This window comes from Podarcis liolepis, assembly GCF_965112155.1.
Source record: "Podarcis liolepis genome assembly, chromosome: 15".
NCBI classification, from domain to species: domain Eukaryota; kingdom Metazoa; phylum Chordata; class Lepidosauria; order Squamata; family Lacertidae; genus Podarcis; species Podarcis liolepis.
Genome location: NC_139566.1, coordinates 15,255,992 through 15,271,285, shown reverse-complemented (window position 1 = coordinate 15,271,285; position 15,294 = coordinate 15,255,992). Strand labels below are relative to the sequence as shown.

Here is a 15,294-nt window from a genome sequence, read left to right as displayed (position 1 = left end):
ACACCACTTGCTGCTTTTCTTTCCTCAAGAGGGTAAAGTGTGACCTCTCACCTCCAGGTCTGAGAGAGAGTCGTACAAGGAAGAGGAAGTTGCAGACAGGATGCAACCTAAACCACAATAAGCAGGAAAAGGGAGAGATCAGCATAGAGATGGGTACATTATGGGAATCTGGGGGTTCCTCACTTTAGCCAGTGTGGTGTAGTGGTTAAGAGCGGTCCAGCACCGAGGGCCTTCTGGCGGTTCCCTCACTGCGAGAAGCCAAGTTACAGGGAACCAGGCAGAGGGCCTTCTCGGTAGTGGCGCCCTCCCTGTGGAACGCCCTCCCACCAGATGTCAAAGAGAACAACAACTACCAGACTTTTAGAAGACATCTGAAGGCAGCCCTGTTTAGGGAAGCTTTTAATGTTTGATGTATCATAGTATTTTAATATTCTTTTGGAAGCCGCCCAGAGTGGCTGGGGAAACCCAGCCAGATGGGCGGGGTATAAATAATAAATTATTATTATTATATTATTATTATATTAGTCTCGTATTCTGGTGAACGGGGTTCGCGTCGCCGCTCCTCCACATGCAGCTGCTGGGTGACCTTGGGCCAGTCACACTTCTCTGAAGTCTCTCAGCCCCACTCACCTCACAGAGTGTTTGTTGTGGGGGAGGAAGGGAAAGGAGAATGTTAGCCGCTTTGAGACTCCTTAAAGGGAGTGAAAGGCGGGATATCAAATCCAAACTCTTCTTCTTCTTCTCTTCTTTATCTTAAATCCATAAAAACCCCTCTTTTGCAGGCTGGGTTGCACCCAAACTTCCAACTCGAGGTGTGTCTGAGGTTGCCCTCATTGCAAGGGCCTGAGACAAAACAGGAGGTGCTGCCCTGCCCTGTTGCCTGTGCCGCCCACCTTGCCCCCTCAGCTGTTGGCAGAGAAGCGGTGCCCGCACTGATTTCTGGTGAGATTGCTCCAATTTCCTATGAGACCTCGCATACGCTGCAAGATCTCATGCGATTTTGGCGAGATCTTGACGGAAATGGGCACAATCTCACCCCAGATCAGCACAGACGCCCGTGCTGCTTCTCTGCCAGTGGTGGAGATGGGGGGGGCAGAGAAGGGTGCCCATGGGGGTGCTGCCTTGGGGGGTGGCTTCTGCTGCCTGGGCCCCTCCCCATGGCTGGGAAGGATGGGGGGAGAAATTCAAGTCAATTCACACCCACTCCTCCAGATTTCCCACCTCCTGGAGAGACACACACATACACACACAGAAGGCTACATACATGCATATCACTTTCTCCAAGGATCAGAATTATAAGCAGGATCTGTTCCAACAGAATTAATTTGCGCTTGGAAAAGCACATAAAGCTGAAAGAGCAAAAAAGTGGGAGAGATCACCACTCTTCCTCCTTCCTTCTATGCGCTTTTCAAGGGAGAAACAGGATACTGCCACCCCCCCACCTCATGACCAAGTGAGCAGTGATTTGTGGCAGGAGCTCAGAGGCTTTGCAGGTGCCACTGCACCCATGGGCACCACGTTGGCGACCCCTGCTGCCGAGGAGACGCTTTCAGAGTTCCCACCCAGCTCGGTGCTTCCACACGGTTTCGTGCTGCCAAAACCATTTTAACAAGGCATTCCTGGAAGGGCAGGAACAGCGATAACAGGCAGGCCTTGATTTATGGGGACACGCAAAGCAGAGAACAGGGTCTCTCCCTGGTAAATAGGTGCAGCTGGGGAACGATGGGCCTTAGCCAAGCCAGAGACATCCCATCTGAAGGACGACTTGGGATTGTGTGTGTGTGTGTGTGGGGGGGACCTCCTTTCCTCCTCCCCTGCACACTTGGAATGGCTGGGAGAGGCCTGTGTGCGGTTGTGCGAATAAAGGGAGAGAGCCAAGTCTCTGCACAATGGAGATAGGAGGTCGAGGGAAGGCGGGTGGGTCTGGTGGGTGGGTGGGGGGCTTCTGCCAGCATCAGCTTCATTTCTTTAGCAGGCCTTTGCATTAATTGATTCAAGGCTGGCAATAACTGCAGGGTTCCTCTCCTCTTCCTTCCCTCCCCAGCAGCCCCCCTCCCTGCAATATATGTGCTCCATCCCATCCCTCCCCCCCCAAAAAAATCTCCCCTGCCGTTTCCCACGCAAAAGGAATTCCACTTATTTCCTTGCTGTTGACTAGGGACACCGACCTCCCTGTGCCACATCTGCACCTTCCCAGTCCTCCCCCCGCCCCCCCCCGCCTATCAGTCTGAATGGAGAGGCTGGAAGAGGAACACATGGCAGCGTGTGAATGTGAGTGCAGTGAGGAACACCCCTAAAATGTGAGCCTCTGCTGGTTGAACTGGAACGCTCTCTCAGCCCAAGGGCCACGTTCCCTTCGGGGCCACTTTCCAGGGGCCACATGTCCCTGGGAAATCTGTGTACATTTTTTTTATTTTTGTACCATGGGCTGTACAAAAACTGACAAACCTAGACAGCATCTTAAAAAGCAGAGACATCACCTTGCCAAGAAAGGTCCGTATAGTTAAAGCTATGGTCTTCCCAGTAGTGATGTATGGAAGTGAGAGCTGGACCATAAAGAAGGCTGATCGCCGAAGAATTGATGCTTTTGAATTCTGGTGCTGGAGGAGACTCTTGAGAGTCCCATGGACTGCAAGAAGATCAAACCTCTCCATTCTGAAGGAAATCAGCCCTGAGTGCTCACTGGAAGGACAGATCCTAAAGTTGAGACTCCAATACTTTGGCCACCTCATGAGAAGGGAAGATTCCCTGGAAAAGACCCTGATGTTGGGAAAGATGGAGGGCACAAGGAGAAGGGGACGACAGAGGATGAGATGGTTGGATAGTGTTCTTGAAGCTACCAGCATGAGTTTGACCAAACTGCGGGAGGCAGTGGAAGACAAGAGTGCCTGTCCAACCACTGTCCAGGGGGTCACGAAGAGTCGGACACGACTGAATGACTAAATAACAACAACAGCAGGCTAGAGAAAGGTATTTGCAACCTTTCCAGACCCCCTTTAAACCCAAGCCTACATTTGGGGGCTGAATCAGTATAGCTCAGTCATTAGAGTAAGAGACTCCTAATCACAGGGTCATGGGTTCCAGTCCCATGTTGGGCAACAGATTCCTGCATTTCAGGGGGTTGGACTAGATGACCCATGTGGTCCCTTCCAACTCTACAATTCTATGATCCAACGCTGAACCAACTTGTCTATATCTGCTTCTGGACTTCTCATCCTGCACTCGCAGTACTTCAGCTGAGGTCACACTGGCTCAGAATAAAGTTGGACCTAGTGGTTAGAGCAGGGGTGGGGGACCTTGTGCTCTTTTGCCTGTGGCCCCACTCACCATGCGGCCCTTGGAAGGTCACCCAGTAAGGAGTGTGGCCCCCTGTCTGGAAAAAAGCTCCCCACCTGGGTTAGAGAGCAAGAGAAGGGGCTGGAGGAAGATAGAGAAGAATTGAGAGGGTCCGGGCTGCTTTTGCGAGTCTCTCTCTGCTAAGCAGCCGGGGCAGGATTCCGGGTGGGGGTCTTTCTCCGTCTGTCTGTGGCCTCCCTGTCTGCCTGCCTGCCGCTCTCCCGCCGCGGCTGGAGGTTTCCTTCTTCCTCCTCCTTCTCTTATTCTTCCCCGACTCCGGTTCCCTCCTGGCAGGGGCTCAGATCGGCGCCTTAGAAGGGCAAAGGCGGGGAGTGGGACGCCCGCTCCGTCTGCGGCTCCTCCCCATCCCACCCTGGCTGGGAAAAAGGGGAAAGGAAGGGGAATGGGGGGCCCCCGGGCTGTCAGAGCGCTGGACGGCAGCGGCGCGGCAGGGCAGGGCGATGCTCCGGCGAAGAGGAGGACGAGGACGGCCCAGGCCGCGGCGGCTGCTGCTGCTGCTGGCGCTGCTGCTTGTAGCTTGGCGGCTTCCCGGCGCCGGGGCGCAAGAGGCGCAGGCCGCCTGCGGCCCCGACGGCTGCTACGCCGTCTACTTCCAGCGCCGCAGCTTCCTGGACGCCTGGCGCGGGTGCCGGGAGCTGGGGGGCAACCTGGCCACGCTGAAGTACCCCGAGGAGGCGGCCCAGGTGGCCGAGCTGCTCCGCGATGTTCGAGGGGGCGGCGGCCACGCGCAAGGCCCGCAGCGGCTCCTCTGGATCGGGCTGCAGCGCCAGCCGCGCCAGTGCTTCCCGCAACGGCCGCTGCGGGGCTTCACTTGGACGACGGGCGACCAAGACACGTCCTACACCAACTGGGCGCGCTCGCCTAGCAGCGCCGTCGGGGGACCCAGCTGTGCTGCGCCCCGGTGCGTGGTGCTGGGCGAGCTGGACCTGCAGTGGCTCGACGGCTCGTGCACCGTCCCAGTCGACGGCTACCTCTGCCGCTTCTCCTTCCAGGGGATGTGCGCGGGCCTGGCGGAAGAGGAGGAGATGGAGGAGGAGGAGGAAGGAGGAGGAGGAGGTGGAGGAGCCTCGACGGTCGCCTACAGCACCCCGTTCGGCCCGGCCAGCGGCGCCCTCCGCTACGTCCCCTTCGGCACGGTGGCTGCCGTGACCTGCGGCCGGGCAGGGCCGGCGGTGTCGGTACTGTGCATGCAGAAGGAGGACGGCAGCGTGGCCTGGTCCAAGGACGCGCCGCTGTGCCGGGAGGCCGTCTATCAGCACAGCTGGTGCGAGGGGGACAACGGTGGGTGCCAGCAGCTCTGCCTGGACGAGGGCTCGGGCTACTCCTGCGAGTGCCACGCCGGGTACTTCCTGCTCCCCGACGGACACTCCTGCGCCTCCCACACCCACCACGACGGCGGTGCCGACGGAGACGCCTGCCGGGGCCGCCCGTGCCAGTTCGGCTGCGTGGCCGACGGGGAGGCGGCAGACGGGTACCGGTGCCAATGCCCCGCGGGCTACGAGCTGGGCAGCGACGGGCACCTGTGCGAGGACCTGGACGAGTGCGCAGAGGCGCCTTGCGAGCACCAGTGCGAGAACACCGACGGCTCCTTCGTGTGCCGCTGCCACCTGGGCTTCAGCCCGTCGGAGGAGGAGCCCGGCCGCTGCGCCGACACCGACGAGTGCCAGATCCCCGGCGTGTGCCAGCAGATGTGCGTCAACTACGTCGGGGGCTTCGAGTGCTACTGCACCGAGGGCTACGACTTGGAGCCCGACGGCATCACCTGCAGCCCCGCGCCCCACCCACCCCCGATGGCCACCGCCCAGAGCTACCGCGGAGCCGGCTTCCTACACCACCTCGACGACGGGCTGGGTTTGGAGATGGAGGGCGAGCTCGAGGACGGCGTAGAGGAAGAGGATGACAGCGATCACAACCTGGCCCTTTCCGAGCACCTCTCCGTTTTCCAGGACGCCAGAGTCGCCTCTCCGTTCTTCCCCGCAGACCCCCGCCTGGTTCCCCGCATGCTGCCGGCCACGGAACCCCCAAACCCGAAGTCGACCGCGCCCCTTTTAGACGCCAGCCCCTCCTCCCGACGTTCTCGCATGCCCCCCAACTCCACCCCCACCGCTGCTTGGGGCCTCCCCCCTGCCTCCCGATCCCCCTCCCCGTTCCCCGTAACGGACGCCCCCCAAGACACCCCGAGTCCCCCTTCACTGCTGGCGGATCCCACATCCCCGACGGCCCCGCTCGCTCCGACGATCGCTCCGCCTCCCCTCCACCGCCGTCCCGTCTCGGCTGATTCGCCTGGTGAGGAGGAGAGTCCCGCGGTGGTCGGGGGAGTCCGAGCAGCGCCCCCCACTTCTGCTCCCCCCGCCACTCCAACCCCCGACGGGGCGCCCGGGCGGCAGCGGAGGGATGACCGGTGGCTGCTGGTGGCGCTGCTGGTGCCCATCTGCGTCTTCGTGGTCATCATGCTGGCACTGGGCATCGTCTACTGCACCCGCTGCGGTGCCCAGGCCAAGAGCCGCAGCGTCACCCAGTGCTACCGGTGGGTGATCAGCTCGGCGGGCAAAGGGGCTCCCCCGACGGCCTCCAGGCCCGGCCAGCCGGCCACGTGCAGAACCAGCGTCTGAGCCCTAGGCCGGCCAGCTGCGCTGTGCCCCCCCCCCCCACGCCTGGCTGGCACAGAACACTCCGCTGCTCACAGCTGGCAGGAAAGCTGGATCCTCAGAAAACCAACACCACATGTGGCCAGTTATATCTGACCACAACCAGGAAACGACAGAGGCCTCTTACTTGGCTTGGAGCAACGTAGGAACCCGGTCATTGGTCCATCTGGTTCAGTATTGTCTACACGGACTGGCAGCAGCTCTCCTGGGTTTTAGATGGGGGATAATTCCGGGCCTGCCTGGAGATGCCACTACGGATTGAGCCTGGAACTTCCTGAAATGTGGGGCAGATGTTCTGTCCCTGAACTACTGGGAAGAGAGCCCAGGGACCCAGGCCAGGCCAGCTGGAAGGCTGCTGTGGCAAAGAGACTCTTGACACTGGACCAGAGCTGTCCCTCCCTGGCTGGGACACAAGAGACGCCATACAATGCTGGGAACGTCTGAACCAGGAACTTTAAGAACAGGGGTCCCTCCAGATCAGCACTGGACGGGCAGCGCCTCTCCAGGGTTTCACGCAGAATCCCCCCTCCCCCTCCTCCAGGGGCACAGTTGGGCAATCTGAGACTGAAGTTGGGGGTCTTGTGGGGATGGGGGCGAAGCCTTCGGCAGATGGAGAGGCGTGCGACTTCAAAACGTAACCAGTCCTGTTGCATTTGCGCTCTCTGCCAGGGAGGCTCGCCCTTCCCCAACACCTTGGGGGGCAGGGTGGGGGGGGGTGCAGAGTTCTCTCTGATCTGCCACACAGAGCACACCCTGCTAGTTGGGGACGCACTGTCACCTCAGGACAGGGGTGCCGACTTGAATAACATATTGGGGGGGCCAGGTAAGCCTTGCCCCACGATCACAAGACGAGGCACGCACGCACCATTTGAATGGCAACACCCAGCAACTTTAGGGGAGCCCAGCCCACTCAGATATTTTATTGGGGTGGGGAGAAGGGACCTCAGGCCCCTAGGAATGGGCTCCTTTGCCTCAGGATGCCAAGGACCCCTTTAATGCCCCTGGAGTGCACACAAGCTAGGAAAAGGGGTATCTAGCTGGGGGAGGCTGGGCCCACACCAATGCCTCTCCCCCTCCACGCCACCCCCTTGTCCATCTGGTCAGAGGGGCCGGAGGGAGGAGGGACACTCTTGGGCTGAAGCCTCTGGGTCACAAGAACCTCTCTCATTGCAGGCAAAAAACTCCATGCCCTTCTTGAGTTGGGGTGTGGGAGGAGGAAAAGGCCCACGCTGGGATGGGACCCCAATTCATGATTTGCACCCGCCCCTCCCGCCCGCCCCCTTTGCAAAAGAAGTGCATTCCAGACCCACGCAGTGGAGGGGGGAGGCAGATTCAGAAAGCGCACTCCAATGAGGAGGACAGATTTTTCCCAGGTGCCAGCAGGGCGCTTGTGTGTGTCTTGTTGCAAAGAGGCGAGGTGTGGGGTGGAGGGTGGGTAGAAGGGAGGAAGGAAGGATGGAGGGGCCGAGGTGGGCTGGGGGTTGGAAACGCAGATCTCTGCATGCCAGGAAAGGGTCTGCACTGATCGTGACTGCTGATGTACTTTTCCTTTGTGGGGGAATTGTTCCCCCTTGGTTATTTTTTCTTTTTCTTTTTTTTTCGTTCCTTCTTCTTTTCTTTCTTTCTTCAGTGTGTCCAATAAAAGGGCTGGCGCCTCCACCTGGCTGGAATGAGAGGAGAGTCTTATGAGAACAGTTGGTGGTGGTGGTGTGGGCGGGGAGGAAACGGGGTGGGGGGTAAGAAAGAGAGAGAGAGTAGCTGAGAGGATCCCATATTTATAGCGCTCAGGGCAGAATTAGGTTAAGGTGACCAGATTCAGAGCAGGGAGAGTTCTCCTAGGTTAGTGGGGGGCTGCAATGGTTAGGGGGTGGCAACAGTGACCCCTTTTAGAGTCCTGGGCCGGCTGGTAGCCATTGGTGGGACATGAGGACTAGTTGGCTGAAGAATAGTAATATGCCAAGTGGTAGGGGGATCAGGAGATCTGGGTGCTGGTTCTTTCTCTGGAAACCAAGTGGATTCTGGTCAGTTAAGAGGAGGAAGGGGAAGGTGAGATTAGTGACCAGGGGCACCTCATCAAGTCTGGAATCATCATCATTATTATTATTATTAAATCCCTATACCACCCTCCACCAGAAAACCACAAGGCAGTTTACAATATAAATATGCAAAAATACATACAGTAGTAAATGGAGCTTAAGGGAGATAAAGGTCCATGCATTCTAATGCTATATATAATATATTGACAAGGGGGGTTGGGAACCCATGGAAGAGAGGGACAATAACTAGTGGGCTGCTTCTTTTTTTTGCAGAGTGGTGCCAGTGGGATCAGGCTCCAGGGGAGAAACAGCAGAGGAGAGAGAGGGTTGTGCCTCTCTCCCAGACCCCATAATTTCAAAATTAAAGACCTGGTTTTCCAGAAACATCGACCACAACTGACACAGCGACCTCCCAGGATCTTTCCCACGGCTTGCCCTGTTGATAGCCCCTAGTTTTGGAGAAAGGTGGGGGGGAGTCTGGATGGTAACTTGGACCGCATCCCATCCCCCGGAGGTCTTCATCATCATTGTCTCCCATATCCACATGCACCCGTTTTCTGAAGTATTAGCAGCCCAATTAAGATGGAAGTCAGGGGAAATGGCGACAGGCTGCAAATAGGGAACAGTGGACTTGGTGAGAGTCTGTCTAAGCTTTGCACATTTGAGGAGAGGTAGTCACTTTGCTAGTGTAAAGGGACCACACAGAAAACTGGCTTTCACGGTTTGCTGACTTGCTGTGACTTCCAGGCCCAGAGAAGCCATCCTAGAAATCAAAGCCAGTAAGATGTGACCCCCCCCTTTTTTTTTTGCAAAAACACATCAGATGTGTCTGTTCATGTAGCTAGCTGGAGGTGAATGGAATACACTCCGCTCATGCCTAGAGGCTTTCTGCCCTTTATGATCCTTGAGCTGCTTGCAGAACTGAGCTTGCTGTTCATGACAGTTTCTGGGGCAAAAATTAGGTTCACCCCCTAGACTGTGGGTGCTGAGGGCGTGAGCAAGCCAGAGAAACTGAGATCACAACAGATGAAGAAGCCCACCCCCTCTTCCTATTCCCAGCCCACCCCCAGCAGGATTGCTATAACACACACACACACACACACACACACACACACACACACACACACACTCCTGCATGAGTCAGCCTAACCAAGTCTGGCTGTAGTTTGCATGGATGGGTGTGGTGGCAATGCAACTCTTGGCCTAATTTTGGGGTGGGGGCTCGATGGCTGTGGGGCACCCAACAAACTCTGGAATACGTTAACCCTTTGTGGTGCTTAGAGAGGGAGATCTTAGAACTTGTTCAGCAGGAAAAAATTCCTGGACCTTAAGGAAACTGAGGAGATGGGGGGATCTGTGAGGTTGTAAGGAATGTGTGCTATTAGGGGGGCGCAGATCATGCCCCTCCAAGCCCCTCCAGTTAACTCATTCCTTCCCATCCCTCCTCTTCATTGTCAGAACGCCAATATTTTTTGGAGTGTGCAAGTGTCGGGTGTCTGGGGACACTTAGCTCTCCTGCTCTGTTATTTCTCTCCCCCCACAAAACCCGCAAATATCTCCCCTTAAACCAAGCGTGATACAGAAAAACCCCCTCCCCCTAAAAGAAATAAGAAGAAGACCCAAGCCTCTCCCAGGCAAATTCAACATGAGTTAAAGCTGATGATGTGTGGCTAGAATGAGGAGGCCCAGTTCCTGCAGTTCCTGCAATTTCTTGGGGGTGGTGTGGTGTGGGGGCACTTGGCAGGAATGTGCTTGCCTTGCACATGGTGCAGAGAGGGTTAATATCAGCCTTAGGGTGGAATGTGAGCTTTCTGGAGACTTTTAATAAGGAACAGATGGGGCAGCGGCTGTACACTGGAAGGGATGGGCTGCCCCCTCCCCACACAGGCCCCATCCCAGTGCCCCCATCACCCTTCAGACCTTATAGGGGTGCCATGGGTCCCTCTCCCCCTCTTAAAGGGGCTCTGTGGCTACAGCATCTGCACCACAGGCAGAAATTCATCCAGTAGAGCTTCCTATCTCTATGGACAGAGGCTGCAGTTGCACCCAGGGCCTGCTTGCAGGCATCCCAGAATGGACCTCTGGTTGGCCACTGTGAGAACAGGATGCTGGACTGGACGGGACCCTTCTGGTCTGATCCTGCAAGATTTTCACCCCCCCCCATTGTCATACTTTATTGGGGAGACACACACTGCACCGGTTAAATTTATGCCTGCTGTTGCAGCAGCTGTTAAAAGGCACGGGAACCTTGATTTCAAACGGGCATGAAAGTGTTTCCAGAGTTATTTGGGGGAGTAAGAGGTTTGGAAGTCTGGATTTGTTCTTCCCACGGGCACCTGGGAAATTCAGCTTCCCATAACGGGCGTCTGGCCACATGGGCATAGCTGGAGGGGGGCAGCTGCCCCCCAAATCAATAAAAATACATAGCAAACTGAGGCTCCCTCCCCAACAAAAATCTTGGCTATGCCCATGTCTGGCCAGCCACTGTGAGAACAGTGGAGTAGATGGGCCTTTTCCCTTTTTTTGTTGTAATTTTTTTTATTTGATTTAAAAATATATCTATAAACATATAACAAAATCAATTAAGAATCCATTAAATGAGATTACTCTGAATCTTGAGACTTCACCCTATCCCCTCCATGGTTCCTAAAAACAATGTTTACAACTACATATCAGTTCATACCCAAATTTTCCATCAGTCTAAATTGTCCATAAGTTTTGTTACTTTACAAGTGTGGTTAAAATCCTGCTAATGCTTTCATCTGTCCACAATTATAGATGGGCCTTTTTCCTGATCCAGCAGTCAAGCCCTTCTTAGCTTCTCATGAATTAATGACTAAGTGGAAGTCGAGGAAGGGCACTCTTTGCATGCTCAGGGTCACTGTTGACATTACCTCACATGTTCTGGAAACTGAGCCCTGAAATAGGGAAGGGTGTGGAAAAGGGGTTACAAGGCATTCCTTTTGCACCCTCCCTTCAGTCCTTTTCACTGATTACATTTAAAGGCAACTCCCCATTTACGCAGGGAAATCACGTATATTGGGAACACCACTGGAAAAGCCTGCAAACACCCTCTAAACCTCTGGAAACCTTTGAAAAAGCCTTTAAAAAAACCCCAAAACTCCACCAAACACCAAACTTTGACCATGCCCCTTGTGGGATGGGTTTTAATGGGTAGGAGAAGAGATATCAATTGCAAATTGACCCTCCATGTGTGTGGCTTAAAGAGAGTTTCAAAATCCCATCCTTGTCAGCAAAATTTAAAAGCGTAGGAATTAAGCTGTGGTGTCTTCTTTTGAGCAAGTCCAGTCAAATGAAGTAAGCTGGCCTTCCCCTTCTTACCCTGCTTAACAAAGAATCGGGCAACAACCTGGGAAGCAAGTTTAAAAATAAAAAATTACCTTACTTTGTAATCATGCATTGGTTGACAGCAATGGCAGCAGTAAAAACTATGCAGGCAAAATACTTCTATTTACAGTGTAACCAGCTTCAGGCATGTGTCTAAAGCTGTAGCAAGCAGAGGTTATGTTCAAATCCAATACACGTTCAAAGGAAGAAAAAGAGAAAGTATGACATGTTCCTTTGGGGAAATGACATCACACATAGTCCTCTCTACCAATTGCGTTTCTATGGTCTGAGTATCTACCTATCAGCCGTACGGCTTTGTGGACTTGTTCCCTTCTCATGCTAACTAGCAAGAATATGCATTTATTAGTTTTGGCTGCTCATCTCCCACACCCCTTGCTTCCCTGGATGGAGAACAGAGTGTCAAAACAAGCCTACTATGCAAAAGGTAAAAGTTATATCCACTGCCCTGCCCAACACTGGCATGTGTGCCCCTGAAAGTAATGTGGTTCTTGGGCCGGAAAATCTTCGCCACCTCTAGTCTACTCCATCCTCTGGCAGCTGCCCTTCAGAGTCCCCTTACCTGCCAGCTGGTCCATTTTACCTGGATGTTTCAGGGATTGCACTCGGGGCCTTCTCAATGCGAAGTACAGTGGAACCTCGGGTTACAGACGCTTCAGATTACAGACGCTTCAGGTTACAGACTCCGCTAACCCAGAAATAGTACCTCGGGTTAAGAACTTTGCTTCAGGATGAGAACAGAAATCATGCTCCAGCGGTGTGACAGCGGCGGGAGGCCCCATTAGCTAAAGTGGTACCTCAGGTTAAGAACAGTTTCAGGTTAGGAACGGAACTCCGGAACGAATTAAGTTCTTAACCCGAGGTGCCACTGTACATCTTCTTCCAGTGAGCTATTATTCCTCCCCTGAGAGCACATATACCAGTAGCAAGTGCAACATAGCTATGCTTTCTGATGCACAGGGCTGCTGCCAGCACCTGCCTCCTTGGGGCAGCTGCCAGGGCCCAAACACCCCACCAGCACCCACCATTTATCCTTCCCACCTGTACCTGTACTCAGCAGCTGGATATCAGAAACCACACACCATTTTAGCGATGCTGCCCCAGGGCATTGTGGGTCATTGAAATGGCAGGTGTCCCACAGTAAGCCAACTCTGGGACTTCTCTCGCCTGTTGCCCACAGCCAGAGATTTGTTGTCCCAGGGTATTGTCCACGTGGAAGGGTACTAGTTTAATTCTTTGGCTGAGGGCCTTGCCATGCCCACCTCTTATCATTCGCCAGTCAGCCTGTGTTTGGTGAGAGCCTGGGTACATCTGCTAATTTTACTGAAAGGTGTGTTTTCCAGGCCAGTTTAGCACCAGTTTAGTTGAGCCTTTAAAAAAACAACAACACCACAAGCTCTTGCTCAAGTGAGTCCCAGGTTTACCGTAATTTAACCCAGTGGCTTAGCGTGGGGGGTGCGGGGGGGGCCGGCCGCACTGGGCGCAACATCTGGGGGTTAGGGTTAGGGGGCGCAAATCCACGGATTAGGGGACGCAAATTACTTGCCTTGCCCCAGGTGCTGATAACCCACGCTACGCCACTGATTTAACCAGCTCTGCTGTCCTCTTTTCAATACCAAACCCTCAAATAGCAAGAAATTAATTAATGACTGGTTTTTGTGGAGGAAGCATGTGGAGAGAGCAAAGCACTGTCCTGCAAGTTTCTGAAAGAATGCGGATGGCTGGCTGTTTTCTACCTGACACTGGCGGTCTGGGGTTCGAATTCTGTCCATTCCCTTCCCCTTCCAAGTTACTGGTCGCCAAAAAGGCTAGAACAGTGTGAATAAATGGGAGGTTCATAAGGAGAACCCGGTGGCTCGGGCCAGTGGCCCCACTCGTCCAGCATCCTGGTGGCCAGAGTAAAAGAGTGCCTCTGAGCATGTACAGAGGTCTGCCAACCCCAGCGACCTCCCCTGAGAGGAAGACAAAGAAGGCTGCAGAGGCTCAATCCCACGTGTTTATTTATTCTGAAACTTCAGCTGAACCTTCCTTTGGCCTCCTCCAACCCCCTGCCCCAAATTTGGGGAGGGGAATCCATCGCTCAGGGAAACGCAACACCCTCCCCCCCCCCAATTTCCTGCAACGGGAGAGTGTGCGTTGAAGACCCTGGGCGGGCGTCCTTGTTAACGGGCTTTGCGCTCGAGCAGCGCTTGGGTGGGAAAATCAGCCATCCGGCCCACACACAGACACTTGCCGAGGGACGGAGCCAGGAAATGGGGTGGGTGGGCGAGGCCTGGGAACTAGGACGCCAGGGTTCCCTTTTAGGGTCTGCGAGCAGCAGCAGCAGCAGCGCCTTGTGGTTAGAGACGAAGGTAGGTCAAAAGAGGTGACGCTATACAAGATGCTGCAAACAAGATGCGGGAAAGGGATAAGGAGGGCTAGCTGGTTTGTATGATTGCCATATCCCTCCCTCCATCTTCCCATAGTTGGGGCATCTTTCGTGGCTTTAACATTGGCAGAAATTCAACAGGTGCAGCTCCCATCCCATATTGGAAGTGAAGTAGAACCAGCACACTTGATGAATTTCTAAATAAATACAGACGTTCCAAATATGACACCCCCTGTAATTATTGCATGGTAGGGATGTGCTGAAAGTCTGAGTCTGCCCCCCCCCCACTTTATTATATTTATAGTCCCATTTTTTTTGCAGGGAGCTGGAGGTGATGTATGTGATTTCCTCTCTCCCCCGCCTCCCTATTTTACTCTCCCAACAACCCTATGAGGAAGACCAGGCTGAGAGAGTGCCTGGCACACTGATCACCCAGGAAACTTTTTGGAGAAGTATGGATTTAACCCCATGCCTCCGACAGCCCCAGTCCAACACGGTAACCAATTACAGTGGTACCTTGGGATAAGTACTTAATTCGTTCCGGAGGTCTGTTCTTAACCTGAAACTGTTCTTAACCTGTAGCACCACTTTAGCTAATGGGGCCTCCTGCTGCCGCTGCGCCGCTGAAGCACGATTTCTGTTCTCATCCTGAACCCGAGGTAATATTTCTGCGTTAGCAGAGTCTGTAACCTGAAGCGTATGTAACCCGTGGTACCACTGTACAGCACACCGCTGGCACTCCAGAGTGGCCACCTGACCAGCTTTGGGCCCGCTCCTCTGCCTTTAGCCGAGGCTCTCGTTGGAGAAGTTAGCTGGGGACTTTCTACTGCTTGTTGTGCCAAATCAAAACAGCAGAGGAGCGGGGGCTAGATGGGCAGTTGGCAACCCTGTTTCTCAGCCACTGCTGCATGCACATGTGTGTGTGTGGGGGAGGAGGTGCATAGTGGTTAGAGCGCTGTGTGGCAATGCTATTCCTCCATCTCTGGGTAGGCAGCTCAGAGGTGGAGAATCTGCTTGGCAAGCAAGCAGAACGCCAGGGATCAGCGAGGGACTCCTGTCTGAAACAACGGAGAGTCACTGCTGCCGGTCAGTGCAGACAGTACTGAGCCAGATGGACCCAAGAGGCTGACTCAGTATAAGGCATCTTACTCCAGCCCTCCGTTTCCAGGCAGGGTGGAGGCCACCGGCCGCCCTTGCTGCTCGCTGGCTGTTCCTCCTGGCCAGGGTTGCTGTGAGGTCAGGAGGAACGCTCAGTCCTTTCTGCTGCAGACGGCCGTGTTGCTGTTAGTGACCGGGGTGGCCCCCACCCAAATGGTGAGCCGGGGCGGGGTGGGGGGGGGTGCTGAATCCAGCCCACAAGATGGTCTGCTTTGTCTCATGTATTCTCTCCTAAACCTCTCCCCCACAGTTCAGCTTCTTCTTCAAACTTTTTTTAAAAAACAAATCCCAGTTTTGTCATTTCAGCCTTCCTGAGAATAAATGGAGGCTGGAAGCACTGGATTAGGAAGGAGCAGCTCCC

At 54.6% G+C, this 15,294-nt stretch overlaps 1 protein-coding gene across 1 annotated transcript; it reads left to right on the top strand.

Annotated features, from left to right (window-relative positions):
• The first annotated feature begins 3,656 nt into the window (after window positions 1-3,656).
• On the top strand, window positions 3,657-7,675 carry CD248 (CD248 molecule). Its single transcript, XM_083476881.1, has one exon. The coding sequence runs from the start codon at window positions 3,798-3,800 to the stop codon at window positions 5,967-5,969; it is 2,172 nt and encodes a 723-aa protein (XP_083333007.1). The 5' UTR covers window positions 3,657-3,797; the 3' UTR covers window positions 5,970-7,675.
• Window positions 7,676-15,294: the final 7,619 nt, after the last annotated feature.